The sequence below is a fragment of the Anticarsia gemmatalis genome, chromosome 6 (assembly GCF_050436995.1).
Source record: "Anticarsia gemmatalis isolate Benzon Research Colony breed Stoneville strain chromosome 6, ilAntGemm2 primary, whole genome shotgun sequence".
NCBI classification, from domain to species: domain Eukaryota; kingdom Metazoa; phylum Arthropoda; class Insecta; order Lepidoptera; family Erebidae; genus Anticarsia; species Anticarsia gemmatalis.
In genome coordinates this window covers 9,542,834-9,570,160 of record NC_134750.1, presented here as the reverse complement: position 1 = coordinate 9,570,160, position 27,327 = coordinate 9,542,834, and the positions used below count along the sequence as shown (strand labels likewise).

Below are 27,327 nucleotides of genomic sequence, written 5' to 3'. Positions count from 1 at the left end.
GTTTGATGCATTACTATTAATTACAGTTACACGAGAAGTTGTGTAATCAAGTCATATTTCATTGTTTTCACTTTCCTATATAAAAAACAATGAAATACTACCAACTCATATTTATAAGGAGCTGTTTATAAAGAATTAATCAACTGGAGGTATCAGTAAATAACAGTATATAATGTTTACACACCTTGGAAATAAAAGGCAGTTCACGGATTTCAATTAAAAATCTTACTGATAAATTGTGGCAGTACGAACCAGTACTTCAGAACCATGTGTCCAGAATTTCGGTCTGGATTTCCTGTGTGAATTCACAATTGTAATACTCCTGTTAGACCACTGGGCCTAACGTTTGTTCCACACAATCTCGTTCGAAAATCGTATTTCGGCCTTTCAGAAGATTCCCTATAACCCTTCGTGACAAATAAAGCATTCGCACACCTAAGCCGAAAATACCTTCATTGATCTACAAAAATATAACCGAATAAACGAATAAATAGAGTTCCTTCATAATAATATTACACACATTCTGTGAGAATATGTGAAGTTAAAAGCTTCAACTTAAAGCTTAGTACATCGTAACTTTTTCCTCCTCTTTGAACCGTTTCTTTGATGTTTGAAGATTAGATTATCCCATCAGTTGCGTTACTTCAGCTTATACGTTCACAAATCAAATTGTTCGTAAGAATTATATAGAACCTTCGACGTCATCAGTGTATCCGAAGGTTGATTGGCGACTTAATTTTTGTATTAGCATTTTGGTGCTTTAATCTCTCTCATAATTCATATTCTCAACAATTTTTAAATATCAACCAATGTATATTGTATTATATTATTACCAAAAGTCATTATTATTTACAAAATCCAATATAGTTATTTTTATACGGAAAAGTCTGCATTTCCGTATAATAACAAATTATTCTTTTTTTGGAATTTTTTTGACATGTCCACAGTTTGGATCTCGACCTGACCTGGAAATGATAACGGCATTCCCTTATTAACAAGCTACTTCGTTTCCTAAACCAGCATCATTTTTGAGAAATACATTATCTGATTTATCTTTTCCATGTTGTCCAGGTATTTGGCACAACCACGAGAACACGGTGGCGCTGAGTGCGAGCGGCGGCGGGCGGGGGCGATAGTATCACGGGCCGCGCCCGCGCCGGCCGCACCCCCCGCACGCCGCGCACGCGCACCCGCGCCCCGCAGCCATGGTGCGCGACAAGAAACCACCCCATAAGACCGACTCACAGAAATGTAAGTACTTTAACACCTCACCTACAGCATGATTTATTGACCATCGACAGCCGGCTAGCTCAACTTAGTGACTGTGTGTCGCCTCTAGGGTATATTTTTAACTTTATAGTACCGACCGTATTACGCGAGTGGAAGATATACATAGTAATTTTGATATAGATGAGTTTTTTTTACTCGCGTAATTTGTCGTGTCGACGGTGTTTGTCCCATGCTGCAAATACCTACCAATTTAAGAATGTCGTGTGGTGGTGGTTCCCTATAAGTCTTTCACACTGATTGGAAGATAGTAGATACACATGAGATAGTGCATCAAAGGACTGATATGGTATTCTCATATGGATTCTCCATAATTTTTGAAGTTATTTTACTGTGATTCATGTCCTTGACTTGGCCACGAGTAAATAGTAGAGAAATTGAAACTATTAGTAGTTGAGAAAGGAATCCAAACTAGGCAAAACTAAAAGAAAATGAAACAGCTGAAGAAAAATACAGCTACAAAATATTTGGGAAAAAGATCCTCTAGCTTCCAGACATTATTTATTTTTCAATTTATTTTAAAGTATATAAAGATGAAATCTGGCTCGTGTATCTACAGAATTTATAACAGTTTTATGATTAAATAACTGTTCCGCGGCGGTGGAAGAAAGTTATTTAAAAATGTGTCTTGAAGGCAAAACTGCGAAACTAAATATTTTCGCTGCGGAGGATAATCTAGATGTTCTTTTATCTTTTGCTCTAAATCTTTACGTAAGAAGGTAGCCGGTTTTTCGGTGTTGTAGCCTAAAGTACAAGCCGAATATGTTCCGGTTTATGGATAAGGACAAACAAGTGAAGACTTTGTCGGTCGAATTGTTCTTTGTTCTAAGCCTCGATCTTTTTAGTAGCATCTGGATTTGCTAGTTTATTCGTATCATGTACTTGGTTGAATATTTAAGGCACTATTTTTTGCTTTCGGTATTGCTTTGTTATGTTAATTCGATTTCGGTTGTATAGTAATTTGAGTGTTATGGACGGTGAACAATGTGAATTTAGTGTGAATACTGAAAATAGTGACAGTTTTATAGAATGCAAATGTTTACAATTCAATTAAATATTGCAAAATCAACTGTAAAATTTTAGGGATGATATAAAACCTAAATAACAAATGTCAATAAAACTTTTTTCTCTAAGTATGAATTTATCCCCCGATTACTCAATTCTAAACAGCCCCCAAACACTTAATATTCTCTTGAAATTGAATTTCGCTATGAAACAGTTTCGCTTCGTTAACAAGTAAACGTTCCTTATTAATCTCAAAAGGGCAATACGACCTGCACATAAACACAAATTATGACACCTATAAGCGTTTAATAAAGTCAGCAAGTTCTATTCTTTGAGCTCATTTTATTGCGCTATATTAATAAAAACAAAATAAATATTATACGGTGGGAACAAAGGAGGGAATGGGGCGCATTGCCCGTAAAATTTTATGACCAATAGGCATAGTGAACCAAATTAAATAACGAGTTATGATACGATTTTCAGTTTTTCAACAATTGCGGGCTGTCCGTTGTGAACATTGCCACTGTTTTTTTAGGTACATTTAAAATATCACCGTAGTAAAAGGGTAAAAAGGGTCTTTTGTGTTATGAAAAAAACTTTCATAATAAACTGCACATTTAGTTTTTACCATAACAAAGGGACAATTAATATGTCTTATTACGATACCGAAATTAAAAATATGACCAATAATAACATTGTTTAAACCCTCAAACACAACAACGAAGTCCTTTCATAAGCACATACCCTTCATATCATCAAATTGTGGCAAACCGGCAGTAGCATGACGGTTTGCCCTCCGGCATCTTTAATTACTCCCTTACCTTTCTAGGTTTCTAGGTTGGCGCCTCACTACGATGACGTCAAAGAAAGGCCAACAAAGTTTTTCGCTTCAAAAGACGCTCGTCCCTTTGATTTTTAGACTTAAATAACACAACGATTAAGAAACGGAATCAGAAAGTTGGTAGCTTTGAACCGTTGGGTCAATTAAAGAAATTAATGGGAATTCGTAACTTGTGTTTGCCGTTTAAAGAGTTCGAGCTCTTAATATTTGGACTATGGAGTACCTACTTAACTTTAATTGAGTAGAATTCGTTAATTACAAACGCGATTTAAAGGATTATTCATATCCGATAAACTATTATAATCATATCATCGATATCACTTGAATGATATAGGAATGAAAATAATTCGGGACCGCTTGCAGTACCAGAAAATGAGAAGTACCATAGCCAAATTTAAGACCGAGTAGGTATTTTCGTAGCGATTAAAATCTTTAAGACTTTTCGCAATCTGCATCTGCAGTAGTATTCTGACAGCAGTAATATTTCCAAAAGTTAATAGAACAAAGATGGTGCTTGTTAGCCCTTTATTACATACACATAACGATGCTAGTTCTCACACATTCGCCATTAGATTTAGATCTATTTAAATGAATAGGAAGTGATTCGTACCATTGTGTATTTAGAAGTGGACTCATGGCTTTGGATATTTTTCTTTTCATTTATTATAAAGACGAGTTTATTTACTTTGCAAGATAAATTGTAAATTATTATTATTTTATGCAAAGTTTTTGAGATTTTATAAAAATGAGTAATAAAGCGATAATCGAAAATCTAAATCCATTTGGGACTTGTACACACTGGATGTAATTTAAGCACGTTTTGTACTGTGTATAATAGTATGTAGGACAGTGATAAGACTTTGGACACCAGTATCATTACTCCGAATCCACAGAACTTGAGCAGGACATACATATTATATGTTAGCCTTAAACTCACACATTTTCAGGTAAAGCAGTTCAGTACTTTTGACGCAACAGAGGCGTTACAAAAGCCAGATGGAAACGAGCGTAAACGCGCCGAGAAAAATGCTTCATGTATAATCGCTTCATTACAAACTCCAGTCTAGAACGCTCTTAAGTAAAACAAGTATAGTATGTGTTCAAAGATCAAAAGATCAAAAGATCAAAACTTAAAAACCTGCTTAAACCTGATACCTATATTCGTTGTATGAATGTGACATCAGATTTTTGAATTCATTTAATTTAAGGTTACTGTTGTTACAGATAAGTCTGGATTCTAGACCGCTTCCTATTTACCGCATTCTCTTTTTTATTTCTTAACACCTCGACTGAAAACTTCGTAATACAATAGCGTTTAAACTCATATAAAAAAACGCCATTGAATAGATAAACTACCGCTAAATGTACTCAGAAACCGGATGTCAAACATTTTTGTATTCAGGCTAACCGATACAGAACTTAAACTCAAAACTAAAAATTTCCAACCAGAAAAGATCTCACAAAACTTCCGAACTTAAAATTTCAACAGCAAAACTCCGAGTCGATGACATCGAGTGGAGCTGCAGGCTTAAGATAGCAATACCATAAAATTGTTTACGTACGTTCGTACCAACCTTTGTAATAATGTGGAGCATCACGGTATAATGGTATCATGTTCGTTTATACGTGGCTTGTTGGTGCTTCAATATATTGTTATTTTACACGCGGCGACAACGTACTCACAAAGAGATTACAGGGCTGCCACCCGTATTATACTGCAAATTGTTGTATTGTCGGCGCGAGTGTCAAGTGCAGTTCGAACATGTTTTGATATAAATTGGAATACTTTGTTAACTAAACATTGTGTAGAGGAACATTAATCGAAAAGAAAGGAAACAACGTAAGCTCTGCTTCTAACTTACATTTGCAATAATTGACGGAGTATGTGTAAATTAATTTGATCAACATTTTAAGCTTTACCTTAAGGTATTTGAACTAAGTATAGATCTCACCCTGAGTTAAGAGCAGTCAGGTAAACATATGAAATCTGACCTTGGACATAGCACTAAAGCCTATATGTTATAAACATGTCCAAAATACCTAACAAAATACTACCTAAAACGTCAAGTAGTCGCCGTTTGATAAAAATATGTAAAAAAGCCTGTATGAAGAGGTCCGGACGGAAGGAAGGTGGTTGATGACGGCGCGGCTCACTGTGGCACGTAAATGACGAGGTGACGCACAGATACCGCGGACAAATTGTACCGCTTTTGGGAAAAAACTAGTTCTTTTTATATAGTGAGTTGTGAGTCATCATGGTGACAGATTTTAGATAACTTTGTTGATACATTTATGGGTTAAGTTCTGAAATCACCTATATTTTTGTCGTCAACGTATGAGTCCTACATCCATTTGGGTTTTTGGCCAATGCTAGCTGCAACGTTGTGCCTAAATCTTAAAGTATTTATGTTTGAATGGAAGGAAACAAGCGAACTCCAGCAATCCAGCAAATGATAACTATACAAGTCTTCGACATGTCTTCTTAACATTACTTATCATGTTTTATTATTTTATCTGACGTTGCAACTACTGCAATAATTGTTTATATTTTATTGAAGATCGTCGGAGTGGTGATTAATTGTAAATGCTGTCTACAGTCTCTGTATACTGTGAACGTAAAGCTCTAGGTATCAGCTATGAGATAGCTGATCTAATAGCACACCTATTATATGTAGTGATAACAATAAGTAATTTGCGACATGTCTGGTGGTACATCATTACTAAGCCTCTTTCGTTTCTACATTTCAGATGTCGTCAGTTCTTACACACCTTTATATCTAAGTGAGAGCACAAACGACTCCTTAGATTTTATGAGTCAAATGAACTTTTTTTTTGGAGGACTGGGATTCATTATCATGTAAGGCAAACAGCAAAAAGTATGCCCTAATGAGCAATTTCTGTCTGTATTCTCGGAAATTGCCTGAAAATATATTTCGTGTTAAAAAAGCTATCGTAAGATAAATAGTAGTGTCTCAACCCTAACGTCGTTGTTAGAAACACATAGGTACAATCAGACTCCATTCCTTATTCAAAAACGTTGTCTACATGCTCCTATCCGTTCCAAATGTATGAATCGTGACTGTTGTTAGGTCTCGTAATACGGTCATTCTTAATAATGACGTCATTCATATCTTATTCATATTTGCTTTATATTCAATCTGTGTTCTTATATGGTTTCTAGAGCAACTAGATTCTTTTCCAGAATATTCCCTTTTACGATTTGTGTGAACATTTACAGAATCGTACAATAACAACGCTGAGAAAGAGATGTTGACACTCAAATACAATTTACAACCAAATAAGACGAAATGAAGTTACATTGGTGGATAAATAACCAAGTTTGTACAGAGTACCGCGTGTTCCCAGACTTCCTAATGACAGGAAATCAATGAAGTGGGACCTCCAAACAAAATTGCCTCTTCGAGCCGACAGACAAGTGTCCAATTCTCCCCCATTTCTCTTCATCGACGTCACATCCAATCGTTTTCCGTCTCATAAGATCACTAATGAATCTTCTTGTCATTCAGTTGAGCCGGTTTCTTTTATGACGCCAAAGTTCCTAATAGGTACGCAAACTAAGACATTTCTCTTACGTTCCCTTTGGTTCACTTCGTTTTCGTATTAAAGATCGTCAGCTTTATTGTGAGAAAGTAGATGACAGTTCACAGAAGTGAAACTTAGAAGCTTCTCATTTTCCCGCTTAGCTTTACTGACCTCATTAATTCTTCGCTTAGATAAGACAGTTTGTAAAGGGCGACACGTTTCTATTCGGATTCTCGTTTGCATTTCTGTATCGAGGCCCAGATAGATGGATAAATGGCTTCATTACGAGCGAGATAGTATCGAGTTTCAGTTTTCTTTTCCTTTTCCATCAATTTGCTGTATGCCGTAGTCAATTTGAAGGCTGAATGTATCTGATGTCTCAATTTTTTCGACGGAGCACTTGAGATAGGATGCAAAATAGTCTTCTCCGGAGACGAGTAACTTTCGTAAATAGCTGAAATTTTTTTGAAACATAATTGACCCATAACTCCTTTTTAGGTTGAAGTTCACATGTTTTATTATTTGTTTAAACTTTATTCATTCTTTGGTAATTGTTATTAAGCAATTTTGGTCGAAGTGCAAATAAATTATTGTTTCATAATACAACATAGGATATAATTACCGTCTAATATGAAAGTAAACGGCAAAGAAAAACATTAATTAGCTTTGAAGGAACAATATAGATGATTAATTAAGGCAAAAACGGAGGCGAATTCACCGTGTCAGCTTTTAATACGAATTTTTTTGCTTTTGCTTTGTGGATCTCGTGTTACAGAGGCTTAGCTTTCAACGTGGATAAAACTCTGGGAATTAAGAAATATATTATTTATGCTTTCTGTGGAAATTTTTAATGTACTCCAAAAAGTTTCCGTCAGAAATTTTCAGGTGAATTTCAGCTCATTTAGTACAATAAATAGCAAGGACAGTGGCTTTTTTAAATTTTCTACTGAGTCATTTATAACATAACATCAAACTAAAAACACAAGAATTCAAAAAATGTCAAGGAATACCTTTTCAAAGTGCATTTACAAAATGAAACTGGATCCTTCGTATCCTAATACATAAAAATTGACGACGTCACTTCTTCAAAGAACTATAAATTTACGATCCTGTAAAGAATTGTAGGAAGCGTTGATCGGCATTGAAGGCAATTTATTAGGGATTCGCCGTGGGATACGACAACCCGAAACAAGCCGACCGGCCCACATTAGGAACTAACCAAAAAGACTGCTACGATCCATGCAAAGGCTAAATTGTAGCGCCAATGAATTTATGGATGACATTTTTCAGTGTTCAATTTTGATGCTCAACTGCACCCGTTTTTACCTTGACAAGCAATCAGTACGAACAAATAAATCGCTAACAGGTATATTGACGAATATTGGGACCTTTAGTGCCGGAATTTTAGTATATTAGGTGCTATCAAGAAAAAGTACCACTGACATAGATTTAGGTTTTAGTATTGAATCACAATTATTGAAAAACTTTTGTGTAGTTTTACAGGTAAACTGATAAACCAATTTACATAAATTTTTGCAGTGCATTTCATAATGAATTGGGAATAACATGCTTTAAAGAATAATCTACGAGAGTAAAGTCACGGCTTATAGGTAGTTTCCTGTAATTTATCTTACGTTGTACGCGTAACATCTTCATAATTTCAGTAGTGAAATTCAAAACAGTAGATTGAATTTTAATGAGAACTGAATCTCTTCTCTGTGCCTTGAACAAAGTTCAGCCACTTTGGCCCGTGTAACCAAAATCCTATTAAAAGATTACAAGGCGATCGCGTCGAGGCTACAGAGAAATTAGTAACAAATCATATTTCAGACTTTCAGCACGGTTAGTTCGAGACACTGATATTTATTTGATAAATTGTTTAAGTTTGAATGAAAATGATCATTATTTTTCGTAGAATTTTGCGTTGGTTGCTAAACATCTAAGCAGTTTATTATCAGTTTCAGAGGGATTTGTCTCAAATTAATTGAAAGCGATTGATTTCCATGGGGAGATGAGACGACTCTTATTATTTTTTAATAAAAGATTAAAGTCTTGAGCTAGATTGGTTTCTAAAAAAATTTTGAATTTTGAAAACTGAACACAAACATAAATCAGTTCAATGTAAGAACTCGTGGCTCTAACAATTAGATCACCTATTTCAACACAGTTCAGACGCAACACGCCAAACAATTAACCTGAGACTATCTGTGCCACACATATTGATGTAGGTTTACCTGCACTTGCAACGGTTCACAAACTAAACGGAGCTAGCCCATTATTAACACGAACGCTCGCGAGTACTGAGGCCAAGGAAATTGGGAACACGAAGGAGGTTAAGCGGGGCAGGGGAAATTTCCTTTCTATGTGAATAGCACCCAAGACATCCCTAGATAAGACTTGGCCTTTGTGCTTCTGAGTATGTGGGGTTTGGACATTCCAGTTAAACTGTCACAGCGTTGAAATTCTGCGCGTTTTCTTGTTGAATGCTTACGTTTTACCTTCTGCATTTGTTTACAGTGACATGCTTGATGTATGTTAAGTATTTGCCAGGAGTTTAGTGTGAGGAGATCCTTTTAGTTACTAATCGTGACTAATTCAAAAAACTTAATATTGTTTTTGAAATCAAATATGTGGTTCCGCCTTAAATTGTGTACCATTAGTGTTTTGATTTATGAGTCCAATGACTTCATGTTCATGTTATAGTCTAGACACTTATATTGATAAATTCAATTAAAATTTATAAGCCTACATTGACAACATTGTATTATCGTAATTGATTTATGTAAGATCAATATTAAATACTTCACAAAACCTGACTTAATGTGAAACATAGTTGTAGTTTTACGTTTGATTGCAGATTTATTAAACGATATTGTTATTTTACAAGGATAATATACTACAAAGCTGTGGTGTAACTGAGGACTTCTTATACAACGTGTAACGGAAACAACGCACATCCTCAGACACCCCAACAAGAAAATCCTTTTTCATTCACAATTAATGCATCAGTATAATAATTTGATTATTGTAGATATTGTGTATGGAACATATTGTTTTTAAAATATCCCACAAATTCCATGGTCACAATAAACCTACGCACTCACGCACAGGCGCACACGAGTAGCGCTGGCGTACCTACCTAGGTATCTACCTAAACATGACTTAAACGTGATTTATGAAGACAATGTCTACAATTTACTAACTTTCAAGTATTTCTAAACAAAAAAAAAATTTTTTAGAAAGAATTGGGATGGATTCAGCTACCGATTCTGAACTTACTAATTTCAGGATGTGCGTTAATTATGTTACAGGTTGTATATATAGGTCCTCGTTCGTAATGTAATAGTGAGTTGCATCAGTACAAATTACTGACTAAAATTTTTGGTAAAATCACCCCTATTTTCTTCCGAATTTATATATCCTACAAGACGTAAAAGCAACTACGTAGATTTATTAGAGACGTTACTAGAAGCTGTGTTACATCAAGGCTAACAGATTTACTGATCCCTCGGGATGGCATTATTACGTGTCGCGAAGAAACCGATATAGGAAAATTTCCTTACGCGCCGCTTTGGGAAATGGTGATCGCGGAACTAAGACTTTGAGGAATGAATAACTTAGTACTTACTTAACTTTTTAGGCCTTGATATATTATTATATGTTATGTTACGTGCTGATACATAAAAGCTTCGGCATACCGAAGCAGCCTGTGGGCAATCGTTCTTCAATGCAGCCAGCCTTTTGGGCACTTTTCCGATTGCCAGCGATGTGTACGAGTTTCTGCGACGCCCAGATTTATTCATGTAGGTGTATAGGTTATTTATTATTTAATGTTAATTTATAAATAGAATTCATGTAGATAATTTATAAGATTGTATATTGTTTAAAATAAATATAAAAGATTTAATACGATGTATGAAAAATATTAGTGAGTGATGAGACTGGAAGCCAACTCCGACATAGTTTGGAACAAATAATATATGTACAAAAATATTGTTTGTTATCGACTTTAAAATAGGTTTTTTACATGCGTATTTTATGAGTACGGTGATTATGGTATAGTTAAAGGCCAGCCTGTTCCTTTTTTGGTTAGCCAATAATTAAGTCTTAGACCTCTCCTTCTCCTAATAAGAAGATTAATTATTATAATATTTTTTATCGTCATCGCCATTTGAAGTTGATTAAAATTACAGCATCCTTCATATTTTCCGTTCACTTGTTAGTTTTATTATATTTTTTATACTACCTAATAGATGTAATATTACGACAAAACTTGTTAATTGCACTTAACACTTGTAATTCTCATGTAATATAATAAATTGATATGTTTTATTTTCCGTTGTAAAGCGGACACATTTATTATATTTTCAATTTATTAAAATACAAATATATTCTCATTATCTTTGTGATATAAAAGCTAGTACAGGATATACAAATCCAAATATTTTTGCCGGGACTTCGTTTGTTTTGTGTTGTGGTTTGATTTTACTGATTCGAATAAAAAATAATTTGGTAATTATATTGACCGTTGAAGGTCTAAAACAACGACTATAGCAAACAATTCTAGTTAGCTCTATAACCCGCTTAGAAACAAAACTAATTGAAAATAAAAACTCGCGATTTTTTATAAACTCAGAATTATGGGTCATCCGTTACCTCACGGGAAACGGCTTGTCATAAATATGCAAAAAAGCTTGTACATGATCTAATCTGCACCAAACATAAAAGCGTAATATATTTCCCTTTACGTCCCATAAATTACAAGCATCACTTGTGAAGTGCGTGTTATCTAAGTCGTGAATGTTATCACCTTGTGGCCATTAAAATACGTATTTGGGTGTCAGGACCGCCCACGATGCCTTCGAAAAGTGATCTTGTGATGCTTTCAACGATTTTTGGGAATTTACTAAATATAAATGTTATGTTCCTCGATTTTGGTTCCTGTTTCAAAGTTATAGTACAATAGGTACACCTTCTGAATTCTCGAAAGACAAAAAAAGACATACTTTGACGGCATCAGGAATCAATTTTTGGTGGCTGTAATTTAACAGACATATATTATAAACAGCGGACACAAAAATCAACTAGACCCATTACAACCATTTGTAGTTTACACTGTTAATGAAAACTGCTGCCAGTTATAAAATTTTAGTCCGCCTGGCTGTCAACAAACTTGACTTTTTTGTTAGCCTTACATTCAGCAATTCGATTAGTAGTAGACCGCAGTTTGAACCTAAGGTTAATAAAGGACTTTGACAAAAGACTAACCACTAACCATATCGAAATAACAAGAATGAAGGAAACCTTGCATGAAATGCAAGATGAGGGTCAAGACACGTCGTTAGCATTGAAAGTTTTGTGTAATATACAGGATTTTTGCATTAAATTGCGTTAAATAGACGTGTTTAAGTTTCACATGTATCACGATGTATCATCTATACGTATCCACACTTCCCTAGTTTATTTTAAATGCCTGCGCAATTCTGTTTATAACCTTTCGTGGGTAAACAATGGAATTGTTTTTGATAAAATTAGAATATAGACACTTGGTGGCCCAGGATTATACGTAGGTTACTGTGATTTTCAGTTATCACCCTCTCAGCTTTTAAAATCTATACTTAATATTATAAAGCTGAAGAGTTTGTTTGTTTGATTGAACGCGCTAATCTCAAGAAATGCTGGTTCGAATTGAATATTGTTGTGTTGAATAGACCATTTATCAAGGAAGGCTTTAAGCTATATAACATCACGGCCATCAGGAGCGGAGTTGCAAAAAATGTGACAAAAACGGGGAAAATTATGACCCATTCTCTCTCATGTGACGCAAGCGTAATTGCGAGGGTCAGCTAGTACTGGATAAAATTTTATTCATGGACAGAGCCACGGAATTCATTTAGTTGTTTAAAAACAAATGTGTTGACAATCGCCGTTTTACATAAACTTGAATACCAAATAGATCCTAACAACTTAAAGACCGGTTCAATCGCAGGAAGTAAGCTATCTTGTATGCAGTTAAATATATTATTGCTTAGAACATGTTCGCCCACAACAAGACGAGACATATTTGAAACAAACAACGATAGAGCTATAAACTAAATATTTTAAAATTTGCCAAAGTAGGTACATAGGTACATAAAATCATGACATGTCTCTTGTCACTTCTATTATAAAATTAGTTTACTTACCAAAATAATATATTATGGACTTCAGTTTTCCCATTTTCGCAACATTTTTATTGCTGATCTTTCATACAAAAGTTTTCGCCATTTCCCAAAACATTTCTCTTAGTGCTTCTCTACACTTCCTAAGGAATGTTCATACCAGATTTGATTCTACGCTCAGTAGTTTCTAAATCCTCAATTAATTTATAAGAGAGTATTGAAAACCGTTTGATTTGTATCATAAAAGTACTGTTAGTAAAATGAAGCAAAGTGAGAGAGTCTTGGAAACTGGGCCGAGAGGATTGATTCTTAAAGCTGAAAAGTTTTGTGGATTAAAAAGATAAATGGCGATCTTTTAACTAAAGGGAAAGTTTGTGTTTTCATATTGTGTTGTTTCACTCAAGTTGACGAAATATCATGTACCCGTCTAACTGTCGAATTATAATAGAATTGATTTCAAAAGTAGAGATTCTTCTGTCATGTACAACACGCATTACTCTTAGGACATTAAGATGTGGTTAAACTGCCCCTTTCTTTAGTGTATTCATGATTTTGTCCGAAGTTCAAATTGACATCATTATTTTGTCCATACAACTTTATATCAGTTGAATAAATAGCAGAATAATAAATATATCTGTGACTTAGATGTTTCGCGGGACAGTTTTAGTGCGTATATTTTCTTTAACGTCACTTTTGCATACGTCACCTATATGAATTAATTGAAAAGCTAACTCTATATTCAACACTGCACGTTTTACACATATAACAAGGTCCAGCAGACTACGAACGCACTACCCAAATATTACACACACAGCACGTGTAATTTAGATATCAGTAGCGAACGTGCGCGTCCATTTGTAGCACCCATGGGAGCTAGATAAATATCGCAAGTACCGACTAATTACACAGCGAGGACCATAAACTTTGTATTGGAACTATTGGAAGCTGTACATTGACACTACACGGTACTATAATTCGACGTAGGAGTGACGTCACGAAGTTCTGCTAGCGGAGGGCGATATGTTTGCTCTGAATTAGTTATTAACATGTATGGACTCACTGGGTTTAGGTTAACGTGGTTTAATGTAGGGATACGATCAAGCTAAGGAGTCAATTCTGTAACTTATAACTAAATGCATAGAGTTTATCTTTTATCACATATTTTTTATCTTGCATATGCAGCGAATGATTAAAAAAAGATCTTCTGAGCTCACTATCATCATTCTTCAGTATCATATCTATTTTGCTTGAGGGCTCATCCAAAGTTTTCTGGACTCCAAGGTCAACCAAGCCAGAATTAATTTAACTGTTTATTACGGAAAGTACACAAAAAGTAAAAAAGTCTCGTTTCAATCGCGTTCTTAATATTTTCAGTCGCCACTAACTCGTCTCTAATTTAATAACAATTGGAACAAGACTCAACTTAGATCGTTAGCAAAAAATATTCGGTACTTACCAAAAATTGTGTAAATAAAGAAAAAGTTACGGACGACTAATTTTATTATACGACTCAAATTAGACGGTAGCACTTAAGTTTCCAGCACTTATATTGTTTGTGATAATCCTCCTTGAGAAATTAAACTACAGAGCAGAAAAGACTGTGGTTTATGAATTTTAATGACTTTGAATATTAAAAGCTGATGAGGTCTACTACGTGAAAGCACTAAGAATCGTGTAGCAAATTTATAACACCAATGACGTCACGTCGCTTGCATTTATCAATTCCATTGCTTTAGGTTTAAAACATGAAACTGCAATACGACGTCGCGTAGTTGAAATATACAGGCTCTCACATCGCAAGAACTTGCAAATTGATTCATATATTCGGGCATTCTTACGAAGTCACGTAGGTTGCTTCGAGAGATCATACAGTAGAAGGAAGATGCCTTGATGCCAAAAATCATATCGACACATAGTATAACATAGATATCTTTTCTTCAAAATGAAGTTACAGACATGATTTGTTTTGCACACAAGTCTAAGGATAACCGCCGAGCGATCTTCAGTCGATTTTGACATGTAAGATATACCTACTATCTACACAAATAATTCCTACGGTGCCCACTAGAACCACGCGCTGATCAAAAAAATCATAGTTTTGTTTCGATACGTTGCCGGTTGTCGATAGAATCGCGCTCCTGTATGTAGACTATTACTACTTTTAGATAGATCTACAATTATTCTTCTTCAAATTTTTTCTCCTGAATTATCAAACACTAGACTCCCCAAAAACATAGCTAAAGCAGCAACAAACCTCATTTTGAGCGGTCGCCAATACGGTTATAAAGTGTTGTTGCATAAGGTGAATATTGTAGGGCTGGCACTGTAGGTAGACATCATTACGTGGCCGCGGGTGTCGGTGCATTAATGAGAACCGCTCGACTTTCTGTTGTGACAACCATTTTGTAATTGAATTTTGTACAGCAAGATAACGCTGAACGGTATAAATGGTTTTATTGTAAATAGATTATTGTAATCTTTGTGAGTTCAGCTTATTGGGGGTGTGGATTTTGCTGATTCATAATCTGATCAAAACTGCTGTGTCGGGAGATAGGTAATCAACTCTTGCTTCCCTGTCGTACGGTTTCAGCCGGATTTTTTGGTAAAGCTGTTGATTTAAATTTATTTACGGTGCCAGAAGTTAAGGCTTTGTCAACTACAAAGTGAGAAATGAATAATAGACATACATAGACCAAGTAACTAAAGCTTTAAAGAAAACCTAGAAACTGTCATAACAAAAAATATCAACAAAGCCTGAGATCTATCATTATGACGAACAGAGGGTGATTTACACTCAAATGCACAAAAACCATCCTGTATACCGAATAAACAGATATAGCAACTTATATTAATAGGTCACATTTAAATATACCCTACGTCACCGGCAACGCGGGGTTAAGAGGGGGAACGTAAATTGGAGTGAATTGCTCTCGAGGCGCACATCACGGGAATATATTCCTTGGATAGGCGATACATCAGCTGTACGCGGCGGCCATGCTTTTGTGGTGTTAGACAATCAGTTCATCGCTATTAACGTTTAGTATAGGACACGTGAATACGTTAGATAAGTATCTAGCCACCAAATTATAAAACTATTAGACTTAGTTTTCCGTTAAATGAGAATCGGTAAGATTATATGGTTGAAATTTGACAGCTCTTGTCATTTTATCTATCAGATACCCTTTTATCAGGCACTTGTCTACTAATTTTATCCTTAAGGGTTATAGATGCTATATTTATAAAACGGTTTATATTATGGGGGAATTAACGCGGACATTGACAGTCCAAGATAAAATATAATTACATTTTCCCTCGGATTTCCCGACGTTTTGGCGCAGATAATACTACCGTGGTTGCAGCCCGTCAGTCAGCCTACTACAATACTTTAAAAACTATTGGCGATTATTACAATTCATATTCACACTACTATCAGCTATCCGGTTGCTATAGTCTAAACTTGGTTTACTTGGACTTCGTTTCGAAAAGGTACGTAAGGGACATAATAATATATGTAAACCGTTACCATAGTATCAAATGCGAAAGTAGCTCTAAGAGACCTAGTAAAATGCTCAATCAAAACGTTTCATATAAAGTTCTAGCCGTTTAGTTTTCTCAACAGGTCAATCCCAAACTATCTGTGTTAATATTCATAGCTTGCTGAAGCGCCAATCGACGAGTTTCCATGTTATTGAAACTTGGGATGGCTCATGACTGTGGTCGAATATTGGTCGAACTTGTACACTCAATGTTTTATTGAAAGCCTTATGACTCTAACTTTGATAGGATTTGGTTATTGGTTTATTTGTGAATGTATACAAAATATGTTAAATGGTGATCCATAATTTTAGTTAGCTAATTGAATAAAATGCAAAATTATCGCAGGAAAGCCTCTCTTGTCGCAATTATGGTTAACGGTGTAGATAGAGAATCCTAAGACGTACTTTATTTCGTGAGAATGCCCGTACCCAGCAGCGGACAGCAATAGATTATTGATATTTTTATTATAACACATTTATTTTAAATCTTTTTATCATTCGTGTCAACGTAATTATAAAATATGGAAATTGAAAATGACACCTCATCACAAAGGAAATCAGATTCATTCGTTTATAAAACCAATTAAGTAATTAAAACAAATTTAATTACAATTGTACGAACACATTAATGGTTTCATTTTTATTCTTTGTTTTAACTAAAATGTATTATTTGTATAAATTTCACTTCACAATTATAAAGGCACAATGTAACTAAGTCTGAATTGAATTACTAAACTGACCTAAAGTTGGGGCAAAGTTAACAAGGGTGGTAGGTATACGGAATTAATATTCGTTAATTTTGCCCGTTTAATTACATAACCTTTATTTATAAAACTAGATAACTTTGCCCGTTGTGTTGCGGTTATGTTACATCGTTATAATGATCTGCTATTATGGAAATAGTTAACTTTGTTTGCACCGATCTAAACAGCGAAAGATAGTCGCATATTTCTACTGAATTATGGAAGGATTGTATCGCCAACAACTACTGGTATAAGGAATTTAGGACATGGATTTTTTTTAACTGTCATCTAATGTGAGTCACATTACAAATGCAGAATGCGAGTGCAAATCCAGGGGCAATCATGACCCCGAAGACAAAGTGAATATGATCCATAAAAAACGGGGGTAAATGAAGAGTAAATCAGTCTAGAAAACGAAGCATTGAGTTGTAAATTGGCGCACATTCCTCACTGAACTGCAATGGAGTGAATTTCATTTTCATAAAAAAATCATCGTCATTCAATTCACTGTAAACGTTCGACATTTTTTCCATCAGTGACCTTTTATTTTTGTTTTAACCAAACCCGGAATTTCCAATAAAGTGGCTCACAAAACTGCCAGTGTCCTACGTTGATTGATTGATCACTTTTTTTTCAAAATTTTGTTCAATAGTCAAAATGGCTGAGTCACTATGGGCTTTTTGTACCCCCACCGGGATTAAACTTGTTCTCCCAAAATATAGGTCAACAGTCACGCTCCGATGCTTTGATTAACTATTAATTTGTTTTACGACGTAATGAAATGAGTTTTACAAAATATGAGCATAAAATGAGTAGGTTATAAAATTGAACAAGATTAAGTAATAAATTGAGTTTCGGATTTTTATGGATACTCTTCAAAAACGATAATAGTTGATGAAAAATGGTTTGCAAAATACCAAATTAAGCTTTGACTTTGCCTACAGTTCATTAAATCGACGCCATTATAATGCAATTTCATAAAAATCACAATAAATAAATGAATAAAGACGAGTGCACTCAATCCAAAACTATTCCTTGTCTAATCCACTCTAACAGTCAAGAATGATACAGACTGAAATGTCTTAACAATCAACAATAAATAAAGTCTTTATTTAAGTTCTCAATTAATAGAACGTAACGAGCTCAACAAATTAAATTAACAATAAAACTTATCACGATCCGAAACTTCGTATCTTGTCTTGGAGTCCTAACACACGGTCTGATCATCAACTCGCTAAACTTTGTTGATGCCAATTAAACCGCTGGAGAACAAAACAATGCCCTAACTGTCCCTAACAAGTGAAGTTTTGCAGAATTCCACGACTCAGGAAACAATTAAACGGAGAGTTTTAATTATAAACGCTATCACTCGCTAATCAAATGAGCGGAGAAATTGATGTGGTGGCCTAAATTACTAAATAAAGACTCGAATAAGTTTTTGAAACAGAGAACCAAATTTATCACCTAAAATAAATAGTACATAATTATTATCTATTAGGTCGGGGAAAAAGTCTTCGCATTATAATACGTATGAACTTGTAATAAAATCTTTTCTCTACACAAAATAGCTCGATATTTGGGTACCTCAGGCGTTATGAAAGAAACCTAATGTACTGTGTACTCATTTGTGATTCTTGAAGCCAAAGAGATTTGAAAGAATGCGAAAAGACTTTTTCCCCGACCTAATATAATTTTTCCATCTATTTGCATACCATGGTTGTCGATTTAATATTCATAATCGTGTTTGATCTTCTTATAGAAGTGGCTCTTTTGTTACATTTCAAAGGATTGCACAACAATGTTACACAAGAGATCGCTTGTTACAAACGTAGCTTTCCACCAATAGCATTGATACGCCTTTGATCATCGAAGATGCAACTGGCAGGTGACCTATTGTTTCTACACGCAGTGACCTATTTCAATCTGCCGTTAACAATTCTCATGGGGATATAAATACGCTACATTGTATTCATTTGGTTGCCTCAGAATCTTAGTAATCTAAACTAGGACTAGATCGAGATTCAGAATCTAATACAACTTACATCAACTACAGAAGCTTGGGAATATTCGGTATTTCTAATATAACTTTTTTTATGACACTGTTGCTTTGTTTCCTGGTTAACAATCTAATCTGTATCTAACCTTTTATGCAATGCTGGCATCTATTGTTTCAAATACGAAAATGGTCTCACCTTGAGCAAATTGGTTAGTGAAGAATAATCAAGATGTAAAAATGTAGTCATTGTTTAAATGTATGTTTAGTTAATTGAGGTTTTTTAGGCATTAAAAAGATAACATATCCGAGGTGAGTTTTTAAATCTTCTGAATAATGCAACGGAAAAAAATATCTTTGTTCTTAAATGTACATTTGCTTTTGTATCCTTATCGACCCCCAGAGGCATTTTTTGACATCGTAGTTATTTCGGTTGCATGTCCAAATATATGTTTCTCTATTACTTACAACTCATTCATACAAAATTAAAATAAAACCTTGTAAAATTGAACATATATTTTCGTAACTGTAAGTATCCCCTGGCCTTCCGCCAGCAAGTTCGCTACTTCGCTTACTCGGATAAGACTAGACCATTAAGTAGACTTTTGCAATATGCACAGCAAGATAACAGAATTTTAGCTGCATACCCTGGGATTACTTGACTCCAAGATCTTTTAATACTTTTGTACGTGGTTTCTTTTACAAATATTTTTTTTTATTAAAATTATCTGGAGTAAAAAGTTTTTTTTATTAATATTTAAAAATAAGAAAAGCTAAACTGTTGACGATTCTCTTTGCAAATAAAACTTTCTCCCAAAATTTTCTGCAACGAATGTATAGCACGTACGGAAGCCTTTGAATCCTTAACACATACCGCTCAGCTCATTAAGTTCGCCATTCATAACTTCATTGTGTTGATTTGGACGAATATTACGCCAAATTGGCCTTCACAAAAGGACAAGCAATTTGCTTTATATTTAACATGAAACACAATGAACATTAGGTCTAACGAATCACTACAATGTAGTGGGTGCCTAAAGGCATTATAATGGGGCCATAACTCTAATTCGTACGTAGATTTAGCTTTAGCAAGTTCATGTTTAAATCAGCGTGTTACTGATGCGTGGGAAAACTGAATTTATTTTGTAATGTGTGTTTTATGTTGATTGTCGTCAAGTTGTTAATAGGACTGTTTGTGTTGTATTAAAATAAATGCATTCAATATTTTTCTTTGTACATTTTTAAAGATAAGAAACGAGAGTGTAATAGAGAGAGAGAGAGTGTAGTGTGTGTTTTTTGCCAGTTTTTCTTATTTACTCTACTATCCTACGTGAAATCCATTTTTGTCAACATTTTGATATTATTGTTAATCTACACAAAAATAGTGTATCTTCTCTATAAATAATAATACGCTTATTCTTAAAACTCCATAAAAGACAAAAATAAAAGCATTTTACTGCATTTATTTTACTGCATACGTTTTCCTGTATAACTACTATTTATGTCCAATATACAACCGACTTAGTTCTATTTGCTCTACCTACACAAGGGTAGGTATTAGGTAAGTTACGTTAGGTTAGGTTAACCGCAGTACCCGATGCGGCTATAATTTCCTTAGAGTTATTACGATCCTAGTATTGTTTGCTATCTCTATTTACCTATTAGATACTGTGAGGTAACTAGTGTACACTACTACCGTGACGTCACGTTACAGGTGTGAGAATTCGTTGATGATTAAGATTTTTCCTTCAATTAAATTAATGTGTCACTGGGTTTTTCTATAAATTCTTTGATCTCTTTGACGTCTTTAGGCCAATACTCTGTTGTAGTGGTATTTCGTATTTTGCCTAATAGGTACTTCATAAGGTTGGCTAACAGAAACGACGGGAGGTGTGGTATACCTACAAATTTTTCGACGATGACTGAATTCTTTGTATACTTAAATTTCATTTCCTATATCTCTGAGTTCAAATGCAGTAGGGACTATTATTCTTAGTTATACATTATCATTATGCGGAAAGGTTTCAAACATTAGCGTCCTCCTGCTCCTATTTTGTACACCAACATAAATTTCTCGTGCACCACAAAGCTCCAAAGGTATTATTATTTTAAGCATTTACTCGGAATGCACTCAAAATAGTTTCTCAGCTGATGAAAGGGAGGGTAAAGCAAGGCTTTACTGAAGCCGAGAACGTTAATACCACGCGAATTAACTCGTAAAAGGGGGTAGCCTGTAAACTTTATAGTGCCTCAACACTGGCTATAAACCGTTCAAACAATTTCTTTACGACCTGAAAGGAGTTTTTATTTTCAGTACTTTTGTCTGTCTTCGCTATAAAGGTAGAAAAATCTAGGTGAAATGACAACAGTGAATACAAAACATAAAAAAGTTTTATTCGTTTAGTCTTAAGAATACTAATGATAACTGAAATAGTCTTGCTTGTCTTAGATTATTACTAAACTGGATTTTTATTTACTAAAATACACATAAAATTACTTGTAGTTCTATTTAATACGCCATGTTTAAGAAAAACAAGAATAGAAATGACGCCAAAGATTTTGATTTTGTCCTTTAGTTTTATATGAAAAATAATAACAATAAATGTAGAAACGGGGAACAGATGTAATAGTAATATGAATTTAAATTATATTAACGATCACTTGTTGCCTCCGGCTTGGCAGCTGGCTCCTCGCCAAACAGGCTCTAGTCGTTTAAATTGTGTTTTATCTGTCCTTCCCCAAATGTTTTATTTGGCGTTCAAGTATCAAGGAAAACAGTTTTTATTTCCACACGTATCATTTGAGATAAGCTGAGAATATAGTAGATTTAATCTTAAAATAAAATCGTGTTTTGAATTCTTATTTTACGTTATAATCTCTTTAACACGATGAATTATGGCAGTGGGAGTATGAACTACGTGTTCTCAGATGACAAGTGAACTCGATCCGTGTCTTGGGAATTTGGACCTCTTGAGAAGCGCCACCTAGCTTACGTCATTTGAGCTAAGAGCCTGTCCAGATGAAGCGTTTTACGCGCGAGTCCACTCGCGCGTAGACACTCGCGCGTTCTTGAGGTACTAGAGCTACATATATCCCGTCCAGAAGACTGCGCGTGTCATCACTCGCGCGTAAAACGCGTGCAATAACCGCGACTCTCGACTCGCGCGTCGTACGCGCGAGCGGCGCGCGAGTCGAGATACTCGGGCGCCATTGCTGCGTCCAGTATTACGCGCGAGTGCGTGGCGTATGGATATAATATGGATCCATGTTTATAACTGGTAGGAAAGTCCCTCCCAGAGTAGAACGCGCGTAAAACGCGGTATCTGGCCGCAGCGCAAAATTGATACGCGCGAGTCCACTCGCGCGTAAAACGCTTCATCTGGACAGGCTCTTACTTTGACCAGAACGCAGGTTAATCAAAAGGTTATTTTGCTGTTTTACTTTAGCTACAAAAATCTTTTTAGAACACTGTTATGGCAAATTCATGTAGTTGTAATTCAGCCAAATTTACACCACTATCAACTAACGAAATAACTGGAACAAGGTACTTATCAATATCACAGCCTCATTTCGAAAATTCGTTATCAAATCTTTAAAATAAAATGCGGATTCGCGATGGGATCCAATGAATCGTCTTAGAGGCTGTGGAGGCGCTAATACCCCAGAGATAATTTGACACAGCCTTTCACCGACTCCTTTAATCCGGGTTCAATTCATTAAACCCTTATTGCTTGAACTGCTGGTAAAAGTTCTTTGCCGCTTTCAACGCGTCTATTACGAATCTTTCATCGCAAGGATTAATGTCGAAGAAGAAGGCTCCACAGTTGAGAGACTCTGAACATTGTTCGTTCATTCTGTTTTCTTTGCAGCAACCAAGGATTGCTCTTGCGCAGGGAGAGAGTGTTCTGGCTTCTTGTGGTACTCCTTGTCTAGCTTGTAATATGTATACTAGTTCTTCATAGGTCATGTTTGTTGGAGACTGCGCCGTTCCGCCAATACTGTTCGGGTTAACCTCGGTAGCGGAGAACGCTTGCGTAAATACCATTGTAGCGATGATCATTATCGTGTAGGTCGCCATGTCTGTAATAAAAAAGGTAAATTTATATTATGTTTGTGATTGATGGTGCGGTTATATGCTTTAATTTTATCTTTACTATCCGAGATGTAGATAATGATGCAAGTTGGACACAATTTCGTAGAGACGAAGAAGACTTTACGGAGTGTACGGCTCAACAAATATTTCATGGCAAACGATCTGTAAATTGGTTGCAAAGATGATGACATGTTTACTGCATTCTAGACTAATAGATAATCATGCAATCTAATTGAATGGAAAACCATATGGTCGAAGGAACAAGAACTTTTGATCATCTCCAATTACGTTGGTTTAGTATATAGAGCCACGTACCCGTATTCTTGAGGTTTAAGATGAACGAAGAGATTCGCATATTTTTTGTCTAATATATATTTTGATTTTCCAGTGGACAACATAAATCATAATTTATGTATTTATTAGTAACTTAATATTTAAACATCATTTTCGTGTTTAATGTATTTTACTTCAAACCGGTTAGGTGTTAACATACATGGAAGATATTATTAGCAAGTTGCCCGTCACTGGTTGCATAAATTTATGCACCTATATGCAATACATTTCCTACTTTGTTTTCTAATGAAACTAGTATTGAAGGTTATCTACATTTCTTTACAGACAAGGACTGAATTGAAATGTTTAGAATTACTTGATGATGATTCTTCCTACTCCTTTTACTTTGCATTTTTGGAATAGCCTATTACTGAGTCCCGTTGCTGAGCAAGGCACTCTTCTAATTGAATTATATTTAATTAAATTTTAATTATATCAACATATTTCAGTATTGTCTAGAGTGCAAGGATTGACCTTGAAATTTGATCGTGTAAATAAAATTTACACAAAATTTGACTGTTAGCGTTTTTTTCTGAGATGAATATCAACAAACAGACCTTATTATTAATAAAACAGGTATATTATTATGAAGTTTGTTTTTTCACGTGATATCAAACGTGATCTTGTAATGAATGCATTAATGGCGCTTACCGACGCGCTTGGTTTTCCCACCCGAGGACAACGTTCGATGCGCGAGCGACAACCAACTTGTACTTAAAGGGCGTCTACACACTACATTAAATATTACCACATTCAACTATCTCTATTTTTAACTGACTCTGTGGCACAATCATAAGATGTCTAGCCTCTATGGGGGTTCAATTCCTGGGTCAGGCCAGAGTCTAGGGCTGAGCACGTAGGGTTAGAAAGTTGGCTCTACATCTAATTACTTTTGACAGTGTGAGCTATATGGTCTTGGTAACATTTTACGTGAAAATGTTCACTGTGGGATTAGTATTTGTAAAATTCCTCTATGATAGTGCCGGAGTTTAGTAACGTGCCCGGTATACATCTATAAGCTATATGTCCCTATTACATGTCCAAACGTGGTGGTATTTGATAAACCTGTGCATACATATTCGGATTCATAACTGGCGTTAGTATCTATGTATGATATCTCTCTTTGAAACATCTAACAAGAGATCCGACGTACACACGCGAGCACGCATTCACTCTACTCTATTGGCACAATAGTTGACACCGATTGACATTGATTACTGTAACAAACACGTGTTACTCTTGCAAGGACGCTCGTATCAAACGAGGAACAAAATAAAAGCTTATAAGCGCCAAAGATACACCTCGTGTGAAGACACAAACATTTGACAACCCAACATACAAAACATTGGTACCAATATTGGATCAAACATTAATTGTAAGAAGTATCCATAGTAATAACCACTATCGGTCCAAGGTGGTCAAGACTTGGAACCAATGTTGGTCGAGTAATTGTAACCTTTTAAAACGTTTGACGTCTGAGTCAATGTGAAGGTCAGTGAGGTTGGCCCGTTAATTCTCGCATCTATGTAAACATTACTCATATTTATACAAGGAATTACTATAGGTTTTATCATGACACTAGATGATACAAATTGATTCTAAAATAGGTATTTTTTGTGTTGAGTTTTTCAAGTACACAAGTATTTTGAAACTAGTATTTGTAGTCTTGTAAAGCACTAAGTTTCGCCTACCTGTAGACGATTTCAAGGCTTTTATTAACGATATAAATAGCAACAAATACTTAATACAAAACTTTATGTGACAAATAAACTGTAGTATACATAATTTGAGTAAATGATCGTATCACAAGTAAATACAATTACTTCTACACTAAAATGGACATAAACGTACATTTATTATGTACAATACAACACGTATCCATTTAATTCATAACCTCAAAGTACACATTCACAACATTACGAAACTTACCGTGGAAATTGCAATTAAACGACCTTAGTAACAAATTATGATAATAACTATTAAAGTAATTAAACAACACTTACTGATTAATTTCTTGTATCAATCCAATATCTCCGTCCTTGTTTTTATCACTGTATTTTGTTTCTCTCTCGTTTTATCCGTACGTCCGCTTGTTGGACAGGCTAACTGTCATCTGCGAGCATTCGCTATGAAGGCTTTTATTTACGTATAGTTTTTGCAATATTTTCCTCAGAGAATGTTTGGGACGCGGGATTTCTTCTGATGATGATACAATTTCGGAGTAATTTGTATCAGATATTAGAAATTCTTGATTTATTATTGGCTGCAGTGAGGAAAAACCCATGTTTTGTCTGCGTAATCATAAGTCCACGCCATAATTAAGTAGATGCCATCCATCTTAAGTTGTATTTGTAAAAACTAAATGTTAAGTATATTTTATGCGTGTTCTTACCCTTGATTGGGTTTTAATTAAAAACATATTTAAGTGTTAAGTAATAAATATTGTTTTATTAGAGTAACTAATTGAGTTTTGATTAAGATTGTTATCTATTTATTGCATAATAGTGAATAGTATTTACATCTCTCGCTTTTATGTACTTACTTTAAAAGGAAAATGAATGATTCTTAATTTAATGATACAAATAGTATCGTACAAATTGAAATTAATATTATTAAACTGGTTATTAGATGCTATGTAATTAACAATATTATAATATTGCAAGTTGGACTTTAATATCCAACTTAGAATTAATTATCTTCTATTTAAATACATCACTATGTCATACTTACATCTATTTGAATATACTTCAAATAGATAGGTAAACAAAAATGGTCTTGGTTACAAATAATAAACATTACTATCTTTCTTTGACGTTCAGTGTAAATAAACATAGAGATTTTACTATGCACTTTTTTTTATTGAGTAGTTATCTGAGTATATGAGTGGGATTTTCCAAGTTTTACATAAGGTTTTGAGTCACAGTATTCTGTGAACTTTGACTGATAATAATTGTTGGCCTTTGGAAGTTGACCCTCAGTGCAAAGTTAAGGTGCAAATACACTTGTGGAATAACCTTTGGGTTTCTGACACTTTTTACAAAAGTTGAAAATATTCAATCAATTATAAAAATAATTATATGATACTTCTAAAAAAAACTATAGACGCCAAAATGTGAACTGTTCAAATTTTGTTTTGATATATTATATTGACCTAATTATTAATTATGTTTAATCAATAGTCGGTAAAATTTGTAAATCTATTTACTCTAGTTTTTTGAATAAGTAAACACCCACTTTTGGGCTTGTTTTGACAAACTTCATTATGATGATAGTTTTAGTGATTACCAGTTGTTATGTATCGATTTGTGGTCAAGTTTAATTTCAATGAGTAATTAACTGTAATTGAGCAATACTTAATTTGACTAAACTAATTTTATCTAGATCTAAATATTTATCGAGTAACTAAGATGCGAGTAAACTCAAAAGAAATATGAATATAATATTAGCTAAACCACAGAAACCTGCGGATCCGCAGGATCATAGATTTACAAACGTACACCAAACCCACCCCTGCAATATGTCATCTCAACTAATAATATGCATCTTAACATTCTTAACCATTGGGATCACCAACATACTTATCTGTGTAAATACTATACAACGTGCCGCTCCAACGGCTTATTTCCTTCAACGTATGGGTAGGTTAGGGGGTCCGTAGCCATGTAATAAACAACAATTTGTATTATTATTATTAATTACCGAATTATTATCAATTAACTTTATTCACAAACTTTCACAGCCTGTACATAAGCAACTCTAGTAAAGTTCGTTCACCAGGCTCACGAGTCATAT

At 34.7% G+C, this 27,327-nt stretch overlaps 2 protein-coding genes across 2 annotated transcripts in view; one reads left to right on the top strand and one right to left on the bottom strand.

Annotated features, from left to right (window-relative positions):
- Positions 1–27,327, top strand: part of LOC142973718 (uncharacterized) — a 189,896-nt gene that overhangs the window by 19,831 nt on the left and 142,738 nt on the right. Inside the window, exon 2 of the mRNA XM_076115690.1 lies at positions 1,072–1,251. Within this exon, the coding sequence (XP_075971805.1) occupies positions 1,206–1,251 (46 nt within the window). The 5' untranslated portion in view covers positions 1,072–1,205. The remainder of the gene's footprint in view (positions 1–1,071; positions 1,252–27,327) is intronic.
- Positions 21,483–25,674, bottom strand: hdly (hadley). Its single transcript, XM_076115689.1, has 2 exons — positions 25,539–25,674; positions 21,483–23,189 (listed from the first exon to the last, which is right to left on the bottom strand). The coding sequence occupies exon 2, from the start codon at positions 23,185–23,187 to the stop codon at positions 22,834–22,836; it is 354 nt and encodes a 117-aa protein (XP_075971804.1). The 5' UTR covers positions 23,188–23,189; positions 25,539–25,674; the 3' UTR covers positions 21,483–22,833.

Bases quoted from the DNA above. Each gene is read 5' to 3' on its own strand.
- hdly (XM_076115689.1), bottom strand. From the start codon at position 23,187: ATGGCGACCTACACGATAATGATCATCGCTACAATGGTATTTACGCAA.